The sequence below is a fragment of the Anomalospiza imberbis genome, chromosome 1, assembly GCF_031753505.1.
Source record: "Anomalospiza imberbis isolate Cuckoo-Finch-1a 21T00152 chromosome 1, ASM3175350v1, whole genome shotgun sequence".
Taxonomy (NCBI): Eukaryota; Metazoa; Chordata; class Aves; order Passeriformes; family Viduidae; genus Anomalospiza; species Anomalospiza imberbis.
In genome coordinates this window covers 4,827,543-4,851,359 of record NC_089681.1, presented here as the reverse complement: position 1 = coordinate 4,851,359, position 23,817 = coordinate 4,827,543, and the positions used below count along the sequence as shown (strand labels likewise).

The window sequence follows — 23,817 nt, the reverse complement described above, 5'->3', positions numbered from 1 at the left end:
ACACCATCATGGCATACTGACATGTTTCGCAGAGAAACACCAGTCATAAGCCACGGATTTCTGGGACTGGGAAAGACCTGCCCATATACACACAATTTACTCTCCCTTTCCCAAACTATCCACCACCATGTGATAGTTTACACTAAATATTTAATTGGTGGAGGAGGGTGGATTTTCAGTCCTCTAAGATTGGTTAAGTAGGTGTTAGTTACCATTCATCCCAGAGAAGGCAGAGAACCCCACCCCCCACATTTCACACATTCTGAAGGGTCACCACTGGCTTCCCATTCTTTTTTAGGGGTCATTTCATTGTTACCAGCTCCTTTTGAAGGTTTTGGATGAACACATGCAGAATAAATCAGTTTCTGCTTGGGTGGGGTGGGTTTGTGGTTTAGAATGGTGTCAGACACACAACATGAAACCATCACCAGCTGTGCTGGACCATGAACAGACACCAGGATACAGAACAAAAGTTCATGAAAGGGTTTGACTCTTCTTCCCATGTAATGGGAAGAAAGGAAGTCTGGTCCAATAAACTCAGCCTACCAAAAAATCACAGCACCCAAACATTCTTCCATTTTGATAATCTTCCTGATTTGCTCATGATGCTTGCTTTTGAAGAATCTTCCATAAATGTCATGTTCAAATTTTCTTTTACAAGTGACACAAAACTGCAGAAGGTTGTAGAGGCAAAAACTAGAATTTGAAGGAAATATTTTCAGTAGATTGGTTTATCATCTGAACATCTCAGAATTACAAATTTAATCAATGCTGATATCAAAAAACAATTAAGAAATCTTTTTTAATTGAAAATTGAGTTAATTCAACAATGTCTTAGAGATGTAGTGTACAAATGAATTTCTGTTATCATCTACTGTAGAACTGAGAACACAGCACAAGCAAAAGTTAGCAGCACAATGAATCATGCTGCATTTTTAAAATCTTACTATGCCAGTTATGGTTCCAAAAACAGCCACAAAACTAGGGCCATGGGAACTTCAGGCAAGTGACAATGACACTGTGATCTAAAAATCTCTTTCAGGAGGACTGTGATTACTTGAAATGACAGCTGAGGATATTCTTCAGTAACACTGAACACAGAATTAAGCCCCAAATGCAGCTGCAATGATGGCTCACTTCAGTGAACAATCTCTGCAGTTCTGTCTCCAGCTTAGTTTAAAAGTCACTTTAAACAAGAAATTCTCAAGAGGGCTGGCAAGTTTTCTGCATCCTGACTCATCTCCCTTTCCCATCAACTGAAATCATGGAGTATTTTCATATCCACTTATTTTTTTTCTTTAAACAGCCATTGCTACACAGAATGGGACAGACAGGGAAGAGAAGCTTTGGCTCTGGTGACAATGGTGTGACAGATGACAACCCTGTCCTCCAAAATCCACTGACCAACACGAAGAGCAGCACAGCAGAACAACTATCTACACCACCTTTGGTGATGCTCTTGTGTCTTCAGTAGGGTCTCTTTAATTTAATTTTTAATAAATTATCTAAAAATGGAGTTCTCAGTACTAACTTCAGATGATTAAGTCAGTTTCTCCACCTTTCTGGCAAAAGGTCTTTTCACAAATTCCAAGAAGCGTCCTCATCTGACTTCTCCCGGTTGTAAACTTTTCACTTATGCTAAATATTCCCAGCACATCTATAAATATTTGCAGATGTATGTTCTGACATCTTCACGTGTCAAACCATAGATATTTAACATCTGGATCTCAAAAATCAATTCTCTCAATCTGCAAGCTACTTTCTGCTGCTCTTTCATGATCCCACTACAATGTTACACCATTAGCAGAAGTTAAATACCTCTGATTACCAAGATAATTTAACTATGGGATGTAACCTCCCACATGTCATGAGTTACCACTCAGTAGAATCTATATTGAGCTCAATGGTATATAAATAAGGAATATATTTTAGAATGACATCCACTCCTGAGAACATTAATATAAATCCACTGCTTGACAGATTTTCCTAATGATTTGTCAGTTTAATTGCACCAAATGAGAGCTTTATTTGCTTTATTTAGTTGAATTTGCCTGGTTGCCAATTTGACTGACTTTTATTATTAATATTTTTCATTAACAAAACAGTGACTTTAATACTAATTATTTTCTCCGTGTAAAAACATCAGCTCAATTTAAACAGGTCACATCTTAGTCCTCCTCCAAACCAAACAGCTTCCTCTTCAAGCATCCAAAGAGAGGTTTTCCTCCACCTTTTAAAGCTCTATGACATTTTGAACATCAAAATACTAAGAAAAAGAAGACTATAAGCAGCTGCCTATCAGTAGGTGACTGATTCTCATTCTGAATGTAGCAAATGTGAACATTTAATTTAAAAATCTGGCTATATAAAACCAACAAGGGTTTCAGAAACTGCTACATAACTTCTTATCATATAACAAAAAAGTCTGTTAAGAGCACAGCCGAACAACCAATGCTGTTTACTCTTTCCCTTGCATAATTTGTAAATATACAATAATCAGGATTTCTGATCCAAACCTTACATGTTGCAATTTATTGTAGTGAAAACAGGGGCAACCTTGGAAAGTGAAATGGAAATTCTAAAAATTATGTCTGATTTCATTAAGCCTCAAAGTTCTACCCACCCAACTGAGGACTTCCTGAGAACCCTCACCACAGCCAAGTCTTCCCTGTCTCCAAACCCTCAGTGAAACCAAGTTGGAAAAACTGCATCCTAACTTGAAATACAGAACATGAGAAGTCTCAGACGAGGGAGCACTCTGCTGACTCTGCTATGAACTGATGTCTTCTGGAAAAAACCAAATCATTTCATCCAAGGATGTACATTAATGACACAAAGGACAATTACCTTCGACCTACAGTTAGATGAACTGGCATTTTGAATTTAAGTATCAGACCTTCTACTATTCCTTTTTTTTCCCTCTGATTTAAACACAAGAACAGAGTCTAAGGCTCAGCGCTTGCCAGAAGAGATCTGCAGCTGATGTCTCAGCAGCTGTATGGTGGCTTTAAGATTGAAAGGAAATTATTCTGCCCCACAAAAAAAAAAAAAAAAAAAGATTAAAAAATTACCTTATCATCTTGAATTTGTAGAATTTACAGGTAAGAATATAATTACATACCTGGATTCCCAACTTTGCTTAAAAGTTAAGGCACCATCCCTGAGGATTGACTTTATCTACAAATTCTGACTGTCTCACCACATTTGTAGTAAGCAAGATCAACATTTTCTGGCCTTTGAAGGCTCTTATTTAAGACACTTTTGTACTGATGGCACAGTGGCAGGGGACACAAGAGGACCAGCAGGCTCCTCACAGTGTGCAGAGCACATTACGTGAATCCTTGTCAGACCTGCAGTATTTTTTCTCACATTTTTTCATGCTCTTTTATAAAGGCAATAAGGAAGGACATTCAGTGCCCATGAAAACTGGCAGATAACACACCTGAGAGAAACAACAGGCATAAAGAAGATTGTTCAAGACAACCTAGATAAATTTCAACAGCAGACTTGCTTAGAGCTAACAGGATATCAAAATGAGGAGGAGAGTCACACAAAACTATCATCAGAATGTTTCCTTACACTGAACCATCTGCAATCCATCTCCACTGGCAGTCTATGGTCAGATCATGGGAACCTGCTGGGAACTGCACTGCCTGGAGGCCTGGAAGCACAGCAGTGTTTGGGGCTGAGACCTGGTATGGAATTACTTCACGTGGTAAGGCAATGACAGGAGACAATGAGGACAATTGTACTATGTAGATGTATCTGCATTTTATGGTAAATAAGTGGTTAAACAAGTAGATCCCTGAAGCCCTTCAAGATTTCATTGAGCTGCAGGACAGAGTGGAAGAACTTCCAACCCCTATACCCCATTCCAGGGTATTCCTGATGATGCTCTGAGGACAGTCCCCTCCCTGCACACACCAGCAAGCAGAGCCAAGATCACAGGGAACATGCTCAGAAGGAATATTTCCCAGCACAAGGCTGCTCTACCAGCCCCTCTGGGTGCAGGCAGCTGGGGGAGCACAGGGTGACACCCAGGGATGGACCTGGAAGCTGATGACAGGTTCTTCAGGGATGTTCTGTCAGTTCTTCACTGAACATCCTCTGTCCCAACAGCTGGGCTAAGATCTGAACCAGAATTAGGTGTGGGGAGAGCAGAGATCTGGACCAGAACTGGGTGTGGGCAGAGCAGAGATCTGACCCAGAATTGGGTGTGGGCAGAGCAGAGATCTGACCCAGAATTGGGTGTGGGCAGAGCAGAGATCTGAACCAGATGCAATAGCAGATCAGGCACTGCGGCGTGGTAAAGGCTGCATCCACCCCATCTCAACCCCACAGAGCAGCACAGACAAAGGTTAAAAGGATCTGTTGTCATGACTAAACAACTGAAGATATATTTGAGATGTGGTTAATGAAGCTTCTCCCCATGAGGCAGGAACCTGTGCATGAGTGGAAGATATAATTTTGCTTAGATATTTAAAAAAACAAAAGCCAAGCCAAAATCCCCAGTTGTTTCAGTGATATTTCCCATGCATTTCTGCTCCAGCAGCTAAATAGAAGAAATAACAATTAAGTTTGGAAGACTTCTACATAAACCATAATCTTTATGTTACAATGGGGGGTGAAGTGTTTTCATTAACATCTTTCCTGAGGTTTTTTTACTAAAGGCCTAAGGGAAGAATCAATGCTCAAAGTTTTTTTGGTTTGCTTTGACTTTTTAAGCCCAGGAGTTAGTAATCTAATGTTTCGTACTTTTGTGGAGGCAAAAATGTAAAATAAGAACAATAAAATGAAAAAGAAAAGGAAAAAAATTAATCCAGATAATGAAAGCAATGATAACTTCCATTCTGAAATGACAGCTAAGGAAGTAAATTAAAAAATACAATTTCTTGTAATGACTAAACAAAAATAGCTCAGCACCTCAGATAGTGCTTAAGCAATGAAGTCTCAGTTGTAAACCAAAAGGAAATCAGAGTTTTTACCAGAGACAGCAAAAGCAAAAAAAAACAAACTTATAATTTGCTGTTGCTGTGTGTCAGATATTGGCAGAGATGATCAACAGTAAAAAAATAAATTTTGTTTCCTCTAATGATGAACAGTTATCCTTAGCACATTGGGATACACAATTCTGCCATTTTTCACTCTAAATTATAATATTAAATGCCATGATTTCTCCTTCTGATGGAGAACCTGCATAGGGATGCACAAGAGCAAATGAACCGCGTTACAGATCACTAAAGCCAACAACATGGAACAAGCAGTAAGAGATAAGAACACAAAATCCATTCATGACTTAGCAAACAGTATATACCTGAAGTAACAACCAAAATATAAAAAAGCTTTCTGATAGGTCTGGCAAGAAAACATTTCTAAGAGAAAAATTACAGTCTTTTTCTCCAATTCAGTAAAGCTTTTAGGCACCCTTAAAAGCAGCCACATCTTTAACTACATCTCCAATCATCAAACCACTGGAAGTTTCCACTGACTTAACTGATCAGAGTGGTGAACAGGCAAAGGATGAAGCAAAGACACACAAGGTGAGTTGAACTGGAGCCACTAAATACAGCACCAGCTGCCACACTACGTGGGAACACAGAACACACTTCTGCTAACACAGAAACTCTGCCTTTGCATCAGCACCTCCATCTCTGTGAAAGGATTTCAGGATTAAATGCTGGCCCCACATCATGAACTCCAGAGAGCAGATTGACAAGGCAGGGGTAGGATAACCTTGGCCTACACAAAACACAGCTGGGGAAGCCAAGCACAAAAAGCCAAAATCCCAACAAGGGAGAGTCAAATAAAAGCATCAGGTTGCATTTGAAGCTTTTATGGAAGGTTTGCAGCTTCACCACCAATCCACCCTGTAAGGAATTGCAGTGAACCACAGAGTAGTCTGTCCACTAAAAATATACATTTTGAGAGTATGGAGAGCTTTTTTGACACTGAATGGAGGGAACTAGGCATTCAAATAATAAATGAAATCTGGTTATTTTAACCTCTATAATGAGTCTTTTGGAAAACTATATTTAGCTGATGCTGTGGTACTTCCAGGTTGTTCAAGAGAGATCACTTATTCAATCTTGAAAACCTTTCAAAGGCTGAAGAATATGCCATTGCAGGGATGAAACTGAATGTCATTAAAAAGGGGCCCAGAATTTTGCAAACAGTTGTTCTGGATACTGTGTTCTGCCTTTGCCAAACAGCATCAGATTTGCTTTACTTGAGCAATTCATAAAATAATAAAACTATGTTATGTTACACTTTCAAGCAGCAAAATGCTCAGGAAACTTGCTTACTAATAGAGCCATATGTTTCATAAAAGCTGGACACAAATGACTCATTAAAAATAATCTTGTCTCATTTTTGAACATTTTCTTAAAAAAAAACTATTGCAGTGTTTCAGTATCTTTGCCTAACCTAAAATTCTCTTGCTAACTGCAAAGGTCATTATTTGCTGTATCCCCTGTGGTGAAGAACAGAATCCCATCCCTCTTGGCATTAAAAACTCCACTCCCTTGTCAGTCATCTTCCCTTCAGCAGGAGCTGAAGTTGCTTTAAACATATGCTTTAGCAAAAATCCCATCCTATCACTCTTCTTGCTACGGACTCTCCAACTTTTCTTCATGTTCAAGCCTAAAACTTTCCTTGATGCTTTTATTCTTCTGCTCACAGCCCTGTTTTTCAGGCTATGTTGCTGCTACAGGCTGTCCATCTATGTTTGGACACTTCTGCCATGGTATGATACTGGTGACTCAATTCTTTCCTTTGAAAATTAAATATTCACCCAGTATCTCCTAGACTGGCATTTCCTTCTTGCCCATCTTTAAATTTCTGAAGTCTGTCATGAAAGGATCCCAGGCCCAGCAGGAATCTCTTGGATCAATTAAGTTCCCTCTCAACTATTATTATTATTGGTGTTGCATACACAACTGCACTGAAATAATCTCAGAATTTAATCAAACCAAATTCTTGTTCCCACTGTGCATAGAGGGTTTTTTTACAATAATCCTACTAATTATTAAAACTGATTGCATTCAGTGGCTGATAAATTTTACTCAAACAGATTTTGATTATCACAGCATTTGACCACCATCAAGCGTTGCCTTGATTTTAATATTCACTATGACATGTGAAACTACTCTGTGGTTTACAAGAGAAAACAAACACCAAAAAAGAATCTAGTCACAATTTATTTGTAACATCATTCACACAGGCATTTTCAGTAAGACTCTGTTACAAAAACTCCAAACTCTGTAATACACAACACACCACAAGTGCTAAGAGATACAGAAAGAAGTCATCAAATTGTACAATAAACATGAGATTTCCAGTCTGTGCTAAAATACATCATCGTGAGAAAACATCTGAACCTCAGAAGCTGCTGAATGCACATGAATTGCTTCAATAAACTCCTAGATGAGCAATTTAGAAAATTTCTTCAAGTAATTCTTTACCTACATGATGCTGATGATATTAAAAACGTTTCCAATATGCTCTTTAAGTTGTGTTCAATAGAACAGAGCCAAGGAGGGAGGTACCAAGAGTCAGGGCGAGGCTCACCTTGTCGCTGGCAGGGTACTGATGCGAGTGAAGAAAACAGAGGGCTCCACCTCCACATGGAGGCCCAGGGCAAGGTTCCTGTAGTATCCTTCAACATGTCCTGGTCCACCAGAGTACTTGAAATTCAAAATGGCTTCCAGGGTCTAGAGGAATAAAAGTCAATTCCTTGTTAGCCATTTTTCAGTACTGTGCATTTCACAAGTTCAATTAAATTAGGCCACAGAAGTGATTTGCAAATTTGCTTTCCTAACCCATCCATTCTGTTATCTCAGGAAAAAAGGCAATCTAACAAATAACTGCAGCTTAGGCAAACAGTTGCTTAATCCTTTTGAAAACTAAAGAGTGCAGCACAAAGTCAGCTGGACTTCCTTTACATAATTCCTTGCCATATCACATTTAACATCCAAAAAAAAGAAAAAATTGCTTAAAAGAGTTAGGGTTTATTGAATGCTCCACTCCTTCATACTCTTGAAAAATATTCACCACTTCACTATCTAATCAAAAGGAAAAGCTTCAAAGTTTGGAAGCAGATAAAGATTATACAAAGCTAAAAGAATCTGGTCTCTCAACAAGTCACTGCAAACTTACTCTCACGTCCATGAACTAACAACACCTAACTGCATGCATCTTGTCTTTGTGTTCATCTTATAGGAAATGGCTGGTTAATAAATATTAAAAATTAGGATGATGCTCTAGCATGAACCCTCTGCACTCATTGCTCTCAGCAGCACTGAGCCTTTACTTTTGTGAGGAAATTTGGGGCTTTGTGTCTTTCCCCTCGATGAACAGCATGGGAGCAGCTTCCCAGCACAGTCCCCACGTCATCATCATGTTCAAGCTCAGAACAACCCTTTGATTGATCCAAAGAGATTATTCTCCACCTCCTCTTTCATTATGTTCCTGAAATATCATTTGCTGGAAGCAAGGTGGGAATTTGGGAAATGTCACTGGATTTTTTTTATTTTTTCCATTTTTATTCTGGTCCTTGGGCAGCTGCTACTGCCACACCTCAGAGCAAGGGCAGAGGCAGTGCCAGCCCTCCAGCCTGAGATGGACAGCACATATTGTGCTGAAGCCTGTATCTGGAAGGACAGACACTTCTTAAAATGCTTTAGAAACAACACCAATTTTGCCTTTGTTTGGCTTTTAGCTCATTCTTTATAAAAAAGGCAAAAAATGCCAAACCTCAAGTCAACAATTTATCCAGAAAAGCAAATCTATTTGTCAGACACCATCAAGCCTCAGAAAGGTAAAAGCACTCTGCCTTTCAACTGAAGAGTCACAAAAAAATTTATGAGACCTGTTATTTTTTATCATGAGCTCTAAGGAACAATCTAAGGATTTTCCAGCTTACAAAAAACTCCATTTCTGTTTGATACCATTCTGTTTATAAGTCTGGCCAAAGGAAAAGAGACTGAGAGAGCATAATTTTCTTAAAATAACCACATTCCAGTGATTTAACGAATACCAAAATCAAGAGTTTAATGTTCTGTTGCATGTGTGCACTTAACTGTTCTGCCTATTTCCAACTTGCTTTTAAGTGGAATAATTTTAATTCTTAATTTAGTTTCATTAAAATTCATGAGAGTCATCTTACAATACAAATAAAACCCTTCACTGGGCACTCTGGATATACCCATCTACTCTGTTTATGTCAATTCCTAATTTGTACTTAATGAACTCAAGTTTATATTATGTCAGAAGAGCTAATCAATATTAAACACAAAAATAAAAAAGCACAAACCCATTCAAAACATACTTCATCCTAATTAACCAGCTGGACCATTTCAGAAAAATCAGAGCCAGGCTCTGTAAGTGCAGTGATCTGACACTACTTATGTTGTAACGTGAGAATGGACTTCCATTTCAATTAGGGCATGGTGAAAACTCTGTGCATGTTCTGCATTATTGCTGTAATGCTCACAGAGTCCTGCTGGGAAAAGCTCCATGGCTCACTCTGCACAGGACCATGGAAGAAAGCTGCTTCAGCAGGACCAGCCCCGTGTCATTACAGGTAAGCACTCAACAGATTTCAGCTTGAAAGGGCACAGAGCATCACTATTCCAGATTCAAACTCCTTTCCATCCTAGACCAAGTGAAAAACCACCAGAAAAAAGGCTAAAACTACAACCATTATGTGCCACTGATGAGCAGGAGAGTTTAAGGGCACTATCATAATTTTGGTCCCTCGTTGCAGTGAGGAATTTGTGGGGGAAATCCTGCTGGGTGATGCTGTGTCTCCTGAAATCCCACTGGAGAGAACAGGGAAAAGGAAACCCAACCATCTTCTGTTAATTCAGACAGCAGCAGAATATCCCTTCTCACCCAAAATGTAAGATCTAACTGGGCACAGTAAACACTGAGGTGACAAGGGATTCTGACAACTGCAGAACACCCAAACCTCTGTTCTTTCTCTGGCCATGATGATTTGCAGGAGACATGAATGTGTATGTGCACACAAAGAAAATCATCAGGCAGACTTTACATCAGGACTGTAGATGGATCTGTAGGGGAGGAGCATGACTGAAGAAAATAATTTTTTTTCAGGAGCCTTCAGGTGGTTAGAGAAAGTTTCATTGCTTAGGATTTATGTAATATGAACAGAAAAAATATTTCAAAACCCCTCAACAACAACAAAATTCAATCTCCTTTAAAACCTCAAAAATTACTTCATCTATAATATGAAAGATTTTCCATCTCTATGATAGAAAAAAAAATAAATCCTACTTTCATAAACCTACAAATTTAAAATAATTGACCACTCTCTCCCACAGCACCTGCAGAGAATGGCCCAAATACTAGAGCCCCCAATTTAAATAATGTTGTACCCTGACTCCTTGTGAAACCTACAGAAATCACAACCTGAGCTACACATTCTCTTCATCCTTACAAATCCCAATAGCATCACTTAGATTTCTCCAAATTGCAGCACTGCAGAATGAAAAGGAGATGGCAAGGTATCCCTGTGAATGTCATTCTGCCAGCAGATGATCCATAAAAAACAAAGGGAAGGAAGGAGGGAGTACACCAGGCTCTCAGGGCAGGCAGGAAAAGAAGCCTTTTGCTAACTATTGAACACATCTGAAATTCAGAAACCTGTGGACTTTGGGGGATTCTTGTTTTTAAGGCAGAGCTCCATTCTGGAAACTCAACAGTAAATATTTACTGTGATGGCTCTGTCTTGATAAATTTTTTATTATTTCATTGGTCCTTCCTTCTATTGATGAAGAAAAGGAAACAAAAATGTTTCTGCATCTAAGTTCCAAATGAGAGATTCTTATCCAACAGCACCCACTATCAATGACACCTACCAGAAATATTCTGCAGATAAATTATCAAAATTTGCTGGTTTGGTTTTTCATGCATTTTTTCCTCAAAGTATTTTCAGCATAGAGCTGGCACCAGTTTGTTCTCTCATAATAAAATTTAAAGCAAAGTTAGAAAGGGACTGAGGTTTGATGCCACAAATGAAAAGCATATCTGGGCACTAAAGTTTCCTCACTCACTGGCAACAGTCATCGCCCACCTGCCAACACCTGAGTGGTGACTCTGAGCAGCAGCACCTCTAATACTGATTTTTAATGGCCAACTCAATTGCAGTCCACAGCTCAGAGCAAGTATTTCTACTGAACTACTACCACAGTACTTCCTCCACAGAAGCAGAGAGTCACATCTAATGAGAATTTCCACCTAATTCTATAGATTATTGCTCATGAAGAAGCTGGAACATTACTGAGACCAGAAAACCCCAAAACAGGCAATGATAAAAGAAATAGAGAAATGAATGGAGGAAAAGCTGTGTGAAGGGCATTTCTTGTGCTGCCAAGTGAAATGTGGTGCTCAGTTCTTTCTCTCTGCTTGTTCTCAACTGAGGGATGGTTGACTGAATACCAGACTCAAGAAAATTTGCCCCCCTAAAAAGTGCTAAAAGTTCTGTGTGGCAAATAACACTATTTTAGCTCAGGAATTTTCTTAGACCAAGAGCATGTTAAGGAAGTATAAATCAAGGATATAAGGGCCCACCTGCAGAGATGCAATCACTATATGCTCTATGTAAAGGAAAATAAAACTTCCATAGAAGAACACAAAGCTTCATCATAATTTGTGAGCAAGGCTCACATACACTCTGCTTTCAGGTCTTCTCTAAATTCCCTTAGTATAGTAAAAATGACACCAAGTAGATCTCAGCACTTAATAGAAGACGAAATGTCAGTGCTACAGGCAGTTTGCTCCCAAGGAACTGCAGATGCTGACTGCAATGACTGAAGAAATACCAGACTGTAGCACTACAGACTCCTCCTTAAATCTACAACATTTAAAAACTAAGGGGAAAAAAAATAGCATGAACACCAGACTCAAAAATATACAAATTCAGAACATAATCTTTCCATTTTAGTTTCTGAATGGCTTCTAGAACACAAGTCTCATTAATGAGTATAACTTCTTATGCAATTAGGGCTTGAAATTTGAAAAATAATTTATTCTAGGTGTGGAACCTTTCAATACACCTTCTTTGGAAAGGAAAAAAAAATACAGATTACTTGCCCAACTGTAAACATGATTTATTCCCAAATCCTATCCTGGCTCCTGATCTGCTTCTCACCCAAATTCCCATTAGCAGCACTGGCTCCACACATTACTGAGTGTTCAGCCATTTTTTCTGACTTTAGCCCATTTTCTCACCTGTTGCCTTGTGTTTTCTGGTTTGGACGTGGGATTTTTTTCCTTAAACTTACTATAAACCCCAATTTTGTTAAGTTCTCTCTGCCTCCCTCTCTCATTCCTCTTCTTCTCTGGCAATTCCACTCTCATACTCAACTCTGACCAACAATCAGTAAAATCCTTATCAGTAAAAAAAGACAAAAATGTGCTACTTCATCAGTTCCATCTCACAAAAGGCACCAGAGGATCTGTCTCAACAAAATTAATTTCTCCATTTCTTCTATTGGGTGGAATGCTGAAAATCTTTAAAGAGCTTTGTGTAAATAAACCATGGATCAGGAATTTCAGCTGCTGAGCTGTAACTAATTAAATGATCTGGCAGTAACAAGGAGAAAGCGAGTTTCTCCAATTACTCTTTGAGTGTTACAATCACACTCTTTTCAAGGGCAGCAGGTGAGCCTGGCAATGCTCAAGCTCCTGACAACACCAGAGATGTCCCCAAAAACATGCAGTACTGGATCAACCTCAAAAAAGTCCAGTCCTTCGTGCTGCAAGCTTTTAATGCAAGCATGTGGGAAATGCTGGTCCAGGAACACACTTCAGACACAAATACAGGGCACGGGACACAGCTGAATCTTTTTCAAGGAAAAGGCAAAAAAATGAGCATTGGGAAGGAAATGGAGATGACTAAATAGCTGAAACCAAGGAAGATGAGACTCAAATACATCAAGCTTCCACTTTGTAGCAATTTGTGAACACAAGGACTGTGTCTATGTTTAGCACTGAGCTCCAAACCCAGCCATGGCATTTGGAAATGCACACAGCTCTCCCTGTGTATTCATCTGGCTATCAGAATTAATATAGATTAGCACTTTCTTGAGCTTTATTTACAATGGTCTAACAAAAGAATTCCTGTCATTTTTGTTTCTTCCTCTCATCACTGAGTCTACAGCCGATGATTCCACACGATAACCTGACAAAAAATAAAGTCTGTATTTAAAAAAGAGGCTTAAATGATGATTTTGTGTAAAAAGAACGAGGCTTAATAACAGTGTTGGGAGAAGTAAGTGGTGCCTCTATGTCCACGGGCTGAATATCCTCCTGCCCACCTGTTCTCAGGAGGATAAAAGGGAAAAACAAAACACTCCCACACTGCTGAAGAGGAAAAACAGACACAGTTCTGGTTAGCTTCAAATTCTATAATTCTCCTTGGGAGGACAAAACTTCCCAAACTAATAGGAAAAAAAATCTGCCACTTAAATGACAGCAGCATCATGTCTATTCATGCCCAAAGAAAGAATAGCACTGCTGGAATCTGGGGTTTGAGATCTGCACAACTCCTTAGCATGGAGTCTCTGGACCCAACTCCCTGAAGGACTTGGATCTTGATATCCTCAAAACTTCTTCCATGCAGGAATTCACAGCATTCCTTTGCACTCAGACCTTCCTTTACTTAAAATGCTGGTATTGAAAGGACTTTTGGGAGGAGAAGTGGAGTTCAGCAGCTGCTATGAGGAGTGTATCAAGACTTTACACCCCACAAGAGTTAATTCAAGGTGAGTATTGTGTCAAAATTGAAAACAAATTGTTTCTCTCTAATGTCTTTAGTGTCTGGCACAAACTTAGGCTGCCCAAGAAAGGTCCGTATTAAGAAATGAAGATAAGAATTTGAACACGCCAACAAATTTTTCTGCCTGTAGAAAACACTACCTCATTATTATTTAAAAAAAACCTATATTAAATTGAATTTTTACTTGAAAGTAATTGGTGGGATGAAGTTCACAGCAATATCACAGAATTATAGATTCACTAAGGTTGTAAAAGACTTCCAAGATCATCAAGTCCAACCATAGACTTAAGACAGGCAGGGAGAGACCCATCTGCTTTGCAGAAAGAGATTTATTCATTGCAGTATCGGTCTCTTCATTCATGGCTAGCCTTTCTGATACACAAAATGTCCTTTAAGCTTTTTGCATTTTCACAGATGATATGACCGTCCTCTTTTTTTTTTTTTTTTAAACATATATCCTATGTTTTTAAAGAGAAATTTAGCACCCAAGAAAGGGCAGAAACCACCTATACTTTTGTCTGCATGCCAAGCCTGAAGCAAATCTGAATGCACTGAAATACTTCATTGATCAAGGTAAAATTCCTAATTTTGCCCAAGTAAGAAAAGGAGACTCTCCCTGTAGATACTGTTCCTCAGCGTACCAAGCAGTGCAGTAATTGATAGCAGGAGCCCTGAGACATGCATTATAAAAAGGACATACATATGTAATGATCTTGTAGTGCATATGTAATCATCCTCCTGGACCCAACTGCAGCACACACTCTCCATGCTAATTTTTCCCTTCTGTATTCCATTGAAAATACACTTGGCAACTACAAAAGCCAGGATAAAATTCTTAACAACTGATTAAGCAATGAAATAAATTGTGCCTTTGCAGCAAGTCAGACCTTTACATGTACGAATACAAACAAAGCCCACAGTGCCACTCCTGTCAAGCTTCTCTATCAGTCTGACACCCAATTCAGTGATTTGTAGCACCTGTGTTAACAGGTGACTTTACACACCCAGTTTGGTGAACAAGGTGCCTGTTGTGTGCAGCTCTGGTGCAGTGTTACTCAAGTGACTTTCAGCAGCAATTTTTGCACCACACCAGAGTTTATGGAGCTCATCCATCCACATTTCTGTCTAGTTAAACCCCTGAACAATGAAAGTGCTGCATCTCTCAGCAAAAAATAGCACAATGGCAAGTAGCTGAAGCTAAATATAGCTCCTGTAGGCATATACTGGGAATTAAATAGTACATTTTACCCCTCCCCAACCTTAAATCAGTAAGCTTCAACAAGGAATCTCTAGTGAATACACACAGGAGCTCAATAAATCCCCCTTAAGCTTACAAGGCATATTCTGAATCTGTGCAGGCTAAAAATAGCCATGTTTATAATGAGAATGGAGATGTGAGCAGAATAATATTAAGTTTAAAAGCAGGCCTGGTGTAGTCATTCTGCATTAACAAATAGGGTGAACCAGAGGTCGCTCTGACAAACAGATACACAGGCTGACAGATAAAATATAATATCCAGCAATCTTGTACTGAAGAGCATTCATCTCTCATTAAACTCTGCATTTCCTAATTGACTATTGCAGCCACACATTCACAAGTGATTTTGTGCACATTTTTTAGCTGGAATACAAGTTGTTAGTTCCTAAAGACAGAAGGGAGGAATACACAGCATAATTCCCCTGGACAATATTACCTCCCAGAGTTTAAATCCCCTCTGGAAATATTCAGGAAATACATAATTATTTTTGTTGTATTAATCACAGAATTCTGCCTTCTTTAATTAAAGGAAAATTGCACCCAGGCCTCCTGGGTCCCACTATTGCAGCTGGATGCCCAAGGGGCTGATGCCCATTCTCAGCTGCCTCAGAAGTTTTACCTCCCTCAGCCTGGGTCCCAGCACTGCTGACCACAGCTATCACAGCATCTCATTTTTGCCTGGGCTACAGATGAGAGATTAAAAATAATTTAAACACAAGTAACTTTTCTGTGAAACATTCCCATAGAGAGTTTTCTGTCTGCTGACACTAAACTGCAAAACGTGTTGGATAAATGTGCTGGGGAACAAGGCAGCCCTGCATGCTGGTCTTGGAGGATGAGAAGGAATGGAGAGGCAAGTCAGAACACATGTTCCTTAATAGCCTCTCTGATTCTGAAATCACAGAATGGCCTCAGTTGGAAGGGACCTTAAAGACCATCTCATTCCAAACCCCCTGGCATGGGGACACCTTCCACTAAACCAAGTTGTTCAGAGCCCCATCCAGTTTGGCCCAGAGCACTTCTGGAAATGGGGCAGCCACAGCTTCTCTGGGCAACCCATGCCAGGGCCTCATCATCCTCATAGTAAAGAATGTTTTTGCTTTTATCTAAACCAAGCCTACTCTCTTTCAGCTGGAAGCCATTCCTTTTTGTCCTGTCACTCCAGGCCCTTGCAGTCTCTGTCCATCTTTCCTGTTGGCTCCCTGCAGGTACTGGAAGGCCACAATGAGGTCATCCCGAAGCCATCTCTTCTCTTGAAGATCCCAGTTCTCTCAGTCTTTCCTCACAGCAGAGCTGCTCCAATCATCTTGGTGGCCTCCTCTGGACTTGCTGCAACAGCTCCATGTCCTTCCTGTGCTGGGCCCCAGAGCTGGACACAGCACTGCAGGTGAGGTCTGACCAGAGCCGAGGAGCAGAATCTCCTCCCTTGACCAGCTGCCAACAGTGCTTTGAATAAATCCTGCCCTGACTCTGAAGTAGGAAGGTAGAAAGAGAGAATAAATGCAGGGACATATGTTGATGAAAAAATCATAGACATATACACACCCTTCCAAGGGGAAATTTCTCTATGTGGAGACCACCTGGTTCTCCCAGCGATGGCTAGGAATGTGCTGGGTGCTGTAAAGCAGCATCACTGCACGTATTTCCTCACTGAAGCCTGTTCAGATCACCCTCTAGGAAGAGTCCCCAAGAGTAAAGGCACAAATGCTGGCAGATCTCTTCTCACTAAAGGCACACACCAGTCAGAGGTGGATAAAACCAAGATGTGGACATAGCAAAGATACAGCATAAAAACCCCACATGTCATGAAACCCTGAATGAAATTACATATAAACCTAGTCACAATTCAGGAAGAACTTCAGTAAAACTAGAAACAAGTGCTGAAGAAGTGACTCCCAGCTGGGACTGACACCTCTGCTCTGCTGCTGCTCATTCACAGGCAGGTCACCTCTCACTTTGGAGAGAGTGAGCACAGGACTTTCTTTAATGGCTCCACACCACATCTGGCTGCTCCAGACTCGGCAAACAAGCATTGCCTCCCAGAATATATTCCCAGGTTACCAAGTGAGATTTTTACAAAGCTCTACAACACTACTAAGGTCTGCAAATGGTGAGTGCAGGGTGAGTCCTCCTCCAACCTTCCCACAAAAGCAACACGACCAAGCCTAAAGCAACAACCTCAAGTCCCTGGGTAACAACACAAAGTTATTCAGTTTTGTTTTTTCATGCCAAACATTTGTACACTGTTTCACTCTTCCTCAACTCCTTCCCTGTTCCTTCTATTTCCACCATGCCCTTTGTGAGAAAAGAGAGTAAGATTGCACACAAAGAGAGGCAAAGAAAAAACATTTTGGTTTGTTCTCTATTCATTTACTTTCTAATATTCTGTTTGCCTTTGTAGAGCATCTCAAGCTTCTACAAAGCTACCCTGCACTGCAATGATTAATTCAGAGCCCATCGCTGTGCATTTGGAATTAAGACTCCAGATTCTTCATGTGCATTAACTTCACTGTGCACATGTGGATCAGTGCTGATCTTCACCTCAAACTTTAACCCCCCACCCCTATTGCAGGATAAGCCTGTAATCCCTAAGAGCTGGTTTCCATGTGTGCTTGATGATCCTTGGCACATTCCTAATCACCCTAATGCCCAGATCCTTTAAGAGCATGCACAGGCACAACACAATCCCAAGGAACTAGGCAGGAGACCACCCTGCAGTGTGCAAACAAGCCACTTATCCTACCTTGAACCAGCTCAACTCATGATGGGAACTTCACTTTCATCTCACAGCACACTTACCTCTCTCAAAGAGCTTTTTGTCAGAGTCTCTGGGAGTGTTTTAGGAATCAAGTGAGCAGTATCAATGATTTTCTCTTTTTTCAGGAGCTCTGAATATGCTTCAAAGAACTTGGACAGATTTGCTTACCATGATGCTGCCCTTCATTAACAAAACCCATTTCAACAGTACTCCAACAAATGTATCCTATAATAATACCCTAAACCCATAACAACATATGTACCCTAAAACGCAATATAATAACCCTGAAACTCTGCAGTTTCATTTCTGGTTTTACCACGTTTACCAACAGTCAGTATAAAGTAACTGTTTTAATTGCTCTGCTTCTGCAATGGCAACATACACCTTGTCAAAGTTACAAACTTTTGAACCACCAGAGAATATGAAAATAATATTCCAGACTAAGAAGGAAGAATCACATGCATCCCTCTATGGCAACATGGTCTTACAGAGGTCCAGAGTTTCTATTTTACATCACAGAGATCCATCCCATACAAATGGTTTCATGAAGGTTTCAAATCCACTCACTGTTCAAAACACTCTGCTGAAGCCAGCTCACTTCACTATGTGTATAATTTTTATTCAGAATATTATTGTATTACACTGTGAAGAAAAAATATACTCACACCAAAAGATAAAAATCTTCCTCTTCAATAACTGAAGTAACTTTAAAAGAAACAATGCATCCAGCAAACCAGAAAAAAAAAATCAAATTCTATAAAAGATTCTTGGAAATTATCAGATTTTTATAGGAGAGCTCTTTGGAATTCTTGGGTTAAACAATCCTCATTTTTTTCAGGAATTCCTCTGATTAGAAGGGATAAGCCCAATTAGCGAATTTTCAAAAGTAGAACTAAATGAAGAAAGGGGCTTTAAAAGAGGAATGCTTGAAGAACTTTATCTATAGATCTGTTTATTCAGCACAGACATTAACACATAAATATGAGAGACTGAGCACTTCAGATTTTTCAGCTGCTGCTTGGGTTGGAAAAAATTGCTCCAGTAGCACAATCACTTTTAAAATCAAGAAAAGTTACTGAGCTGAATTTATCACTGATTTAATGAGTTTAATGTGGAATGAATAGTGCAAATTCCTACTCCTTAATATGATGATCAAAACTAATAGAATGAGAAAATAGTGAAATTAGTTTTCAAGAACTAAGACTTCAGAAATTAAATCTGTCCTCTAGTCTGGCTAGAAATGGGTTCTTCAAGTTGCAGAAAAGCAGCACTTTCCAGTCTGATATATTTTTCTTCTTTCCCTGGGCAGGCTCTTTGAAAGTCAATCTGCCAAGCAACCAAGCCTTTAGTCACACCAATAAAACACACAGTCAGTGCTCCTATAAACTCTCTGTATGTGCTTGCCTCAAAAGTTTCCCCTCAGGACAGGGAATCTGGACTTAGCTCTTCAGTAAACATATGAAAAATAATTGCAGATATGAGTCAGATATAGAGTTGACATGAAAATTAATTTCCACTCTTCACTGACCCCATTCTGGCACAATTCAGCCAGGTGGACACAGCCTCTGCTGGCTGGCTCCAGTCCCACCTGCACTGAGGATTCCTGAAGGCTAAGAATACACTTTAAATTCTGTGATGTTACCAAAAATACAAATTTTCCAGAGGCAAAGGTCACAAAGCAAATGAGAGGTGTAACAGAGTGCTCTCTCAGAAATACAGATTGATAAAGGACTTGTCAGTGACAATTTGACCAGTCTGCAGCAAGTGTTTGGTGCTGATTTCTGAGCATGGGCTTAGACAATACTTGAACCAAGCCTGTCCTCCAGCTGCCACTACTGACACATCTGTGTTATTCACACAGAGCAATAATGCTCTAAAAATAACAGATCATCCTACAAAAATAACATTAAAGATGGATGGATGGATGGATGGATGGATGGATGGATGGATGGATGGATGGATGGATGGATCTGGATTTTTTGCTTGCAGCAATGCAGAATCCAGTTTTGCTTTAGCAGTATCTGGACTTTTCAGAGGAAAGTTTGTACTAAACAATCACATCCACATGCTGTTTTTCTGCTTAGTCTAGTTACCTGATGTTTAAACCACTATTTTGATTTTATTTAGGATGCTAACTTGATTCCCAGCCTAAGGGGTTAGCACACCCTTAAAACCATTACAAATGCTTACTTAAAAAACACACTGAGTCATCTCTGAGCACTTCATAAATATGCAGCAGGAAAGTCCCAAACAGTGACTCATAACTTCAGAGGTTTAAAACATAATCATGCATTTTCCAACTGTTACTCATACTCAATTAAATCCTAAGCGAAACCCATCCTTGTTCTGTGAATTCCACTTGACCACCCATTAACTTGGCAGAAAAAAAGAGCACAATGGGAAAATACAACCAAAAGCATTAAACTGGGAAGAGTGCTGACTCTTAACAGATCCTATGGAAACACTATTTCATCTAAACATACACTGAATATTCTTCACCTTACAACTGATGTCATGAGTGGCTTTTGTCTTTACCTTATTTTGAATTAATGACTGAGGAAAACAAACAAACAAAAAATGAAACAAATTTGACAAATTTGTTTTAATCTAGAAAAAACAACATGCAACAATCTCCAAGTTTCTTCTCCATAAAATTCTATTTGTATACACTTATTTAGAGATGCAACTCAAGAAACCTGACTCACTCCTGGTCAGACAATGCACTGAGATGCTCTAGCAACCTATTCCTACAGAATTATGATGCTAAGAATACATGCTTAATGAGCTACTCTGCTAAACAACACCATAATACTTCTATTTCATCCTGAAATTGATTTTTTTTTAAATTTGACATAACTAAAAATGTTATTACTGCAAACATTGTGATTTCTGTAAAATTAAGAAGAACTCCTTATAATTTAATTTTCCTAAATCTTAGTAAAATACTGGCTTTGTTAGAAATCATTTCACCAAAAGGCAAGTTAATGTATCCACACTGTAACAAACGCAGAGGTGTTAATGCTTCAATTTACAGCAGCAACACCAGCTAAAAGACAGGAATAATTTTTGGTATGATCCCAGGCAATTACACAATAGTCCGTAGTCAAAAGAAACAGAGTCTCCTATTCTTGAAATATTTCTATAGAGTACTAAGCTTTCAGTCAGAAAAAAGACAGTAGGGAAAAAGGACAATTCAAATAACTATGATAGAACAGCAATTTGATTTTTGAATTCAATTTTATTTAACCAGAATGATGGGTCTTTGTTTTATTTAAAACCAAATTTTTTTTTGTCTTTAGATTGTTTGGGAGATTTCAGGTGTTTTAAGGTTTCTTGGGTGGGTTTTTTGGGTTTTGGTGGGTTTTTTTGACAGGAGTAAATATATTAGAATTAGATTTTTTTAGAAATTAGATTAGTTTATAAAGTGTCAAAATACATAATTTCAGCCATCCAGAATTCATTCTATGCCCACTTTTTAAGCTCAATAATTAGAACACAGTCAGGAATTGTATCATTGAAAGGTCAGGAACTGTTTGACAATAAATTTGTATGACACTCTCTTTAACAGAAGAAAAACAGTAGCCAAAAGTTGCTTTTAAAAGTCAAGCAACAACTAAGCATCAATACTTGACTCCATATTCCTGCGTCTACATGACAAGTGTCACACCCTGCTTTAAAAAATATAATAAGATTATAAAGAATCAAGTTGTTTCTTGTCCATCTCTAAGATTTTAATTTTATCACACCAAATGGTAAACAATCTGTTTGGCAACTTTTGATCTATTTTTACCAGGTAGCAGGAGCATAACTTTTTCCTATTGAAATAAAGACACACAAGAAATCAGTTTAAATATATCATCATCACAGCTTTAATATAGGAGAAGTGTAAATTACTCCTAAGGTCTCTGCTTGAGGGTTGATTGGTAATTGTTTGCCTAAGGCAACCCACCTGCATTCAATCCAGGTCAGAAAGAAAAAGCTAAATGGTTTTAAAAAAAATGGAAATTAACTTTTCTAAAGTAGACAAGAAACCCTAATGAGTTCTGAAAAATGAAATTTATTAGACTTACATGTAATATTACAAATGTTTGGTAATACACTTGTGCCAAGATAACCGCATTAAGCTCAAAATGTTAAAAAGAATCATCCAAGTTTAAAATACCACAGGATAATATGAAGCACAACATTATGATGGGACCTGAAGTCAGCCCACTTCTGGAATAGAAACTGGGCTTCTGTCTCCTACCATCCTCTCTTTCTATCCACTAAAAGTTATAATATTCTGAGAACTGGTACCATTTAAAAATAAATAAATGGAAAATTTAACAGAATTTTTAAAGCTTTGTAAATAAGTTTCCCCTGCCCACTATAATCTTACACTTTTTAAATCAGTTCACCTTGGTGATAATCCACCATGGGACATTATGGGGACACTTTCAGGACTTTGTTTGTCTGGATCAGGAAGATGCTTTTGTGGTCAGTCTCCTCCTTACTCTGATTCTTGTCTTTATTCTTGAAGAATAAAACTAGATCATTTCTGGGTGAATTACGAGGGCTGCATCAGGACAACCACCAAGCAGGGTGATCCTTCCCCTCTGCTCAGCCCTGCTGAGACCCCTCAGAAGAGCTGTGCCCAGTGCTGGGCTCCCCAGCCCAGGAGAGACACAGACATTGAAGCAAGTCCTGCCCAGGGTCACCAAAGGCTGAGGAATTTGACCACCTGAGGAGAGACCGGAGTATTCTGCCCGGATAAGAGAAGGCTCAGGGAGATCACACCCATCCATATAAACACCCAGTGTGATGGCTAAAGAAGATGGAGCCAACTGGGATCCAACAGAAAGATGAGGAGCAATGAAATACAGAAAATCCCCTTCAGTCACAAGGAAGAGCTTTACTATTGTTAGCACAGACAAATGCTAGAACAGGTTATAAAGTGTCCATTCTTGGAGAGATCCAAAATCTGAGTGGACACGGCCATGAGAAAACTGCTATAGTTGACCATACTTTGACCAGCTGTGCTGGGCCAGACCATCTTGAGACATCCTTTCCAAAAAAAGGATCCTGTGATAGCAAATTGGAAGGTGCACTCCATCCACTACCAGACATTCAAGTCCATAAGGTCAGGTTAGAGACATTCTGAAATAAAATCCACCCCTCCTTAAAAGCACTGGCAGCACAGACACCTTATCCCCAGCACTCCCTGCTTCATTTTAAAACTCTGCAGGCTTTTTTGCCACATTTCTTACAAATGTAAATCCATTTTGTCACCAGAGAGAGATGATGATCCAATTTTTGCAGCTCCAGCGAGTGTCCCTGGCTGCTGAGGTCTAACATCCTGATGGCAGAGCTTCCATCCTTTCAGCCATTCCTTTTTCCCCCTTCTCAGTACTCACTTGCTGAATCTCCCCTTGTGAGCCTTCGGATCTGCTTCCACAAACTGAAAATTCTTTCCCTCTCCAGAAGGCTCATGTGGGTTTTCTGCTTCCTCTTTCTACCTCTGTCGGGGTCGGGATTGAAAGCACTTGAGACAATAGTTCGTGTTCAGACTCAGGTGTTTATTGTTTCTTATCAATGCTACAGCCTCAACAGCAGTGAGTTCTGCAGTCTTTCATTAGCAAGGCACAAAATGGCCAAAGATCTTGTTACAAGGTCTGTTAAGGCTAAACTATCCAATTAAGACATGACACCTAAATTATTTTCCCTTTTAACCCAGTAGCTGATCACTCAAGGCCTGCAATATGGACTTTTCTGTCCAATTACAAAACACCACTCAAACTCATGAAGAAGAAGGAAGAAGAAGGTAAAGAAGAACAATGTGTCTCCAGCCTAACACCTCCATCTTGCTTCATATTTATAACTATATTCTAAAACCCCAAACTCTATGTTTTCCACCCTGTGATATTACACACTTCTAACCAACTACACACCCATAATCCCAGTGCTATTAATCAATTTGGAAACCTTCTCCACCACCTCAGGTCAAATGCAGTGCTCTCTTGTGGG

At 39.3% G+C, this 23,817-nt stretch overlaps 1 protein-coding gene across 12 annotated transcripts in view; it reads right to left on the bottom strand.

The window, feature by feature from the left end:
• Positions 1–23,817, bottom strand: part of TRAPPC9 (trafficking protein particle complex subunit 9) — a 444,584-nt gene that overhangs the window by 288,708 nt on the left and 132,059 nt on the right. For all 12 annotated transcript variants that reach the window (XM_068180203.1, XM_068180211.1, XM_068180227.1 and 9 more), the window contains one exon: positions 7,567–7,709. In XM_068180203.1, coding sequence (XP_068036304.1) covers positions 7,567–7,709 — 143 coding nt within the window. The remainder of the gene's footprint in view (positions 1–7,566; positions 7,710–23,817) is intronic.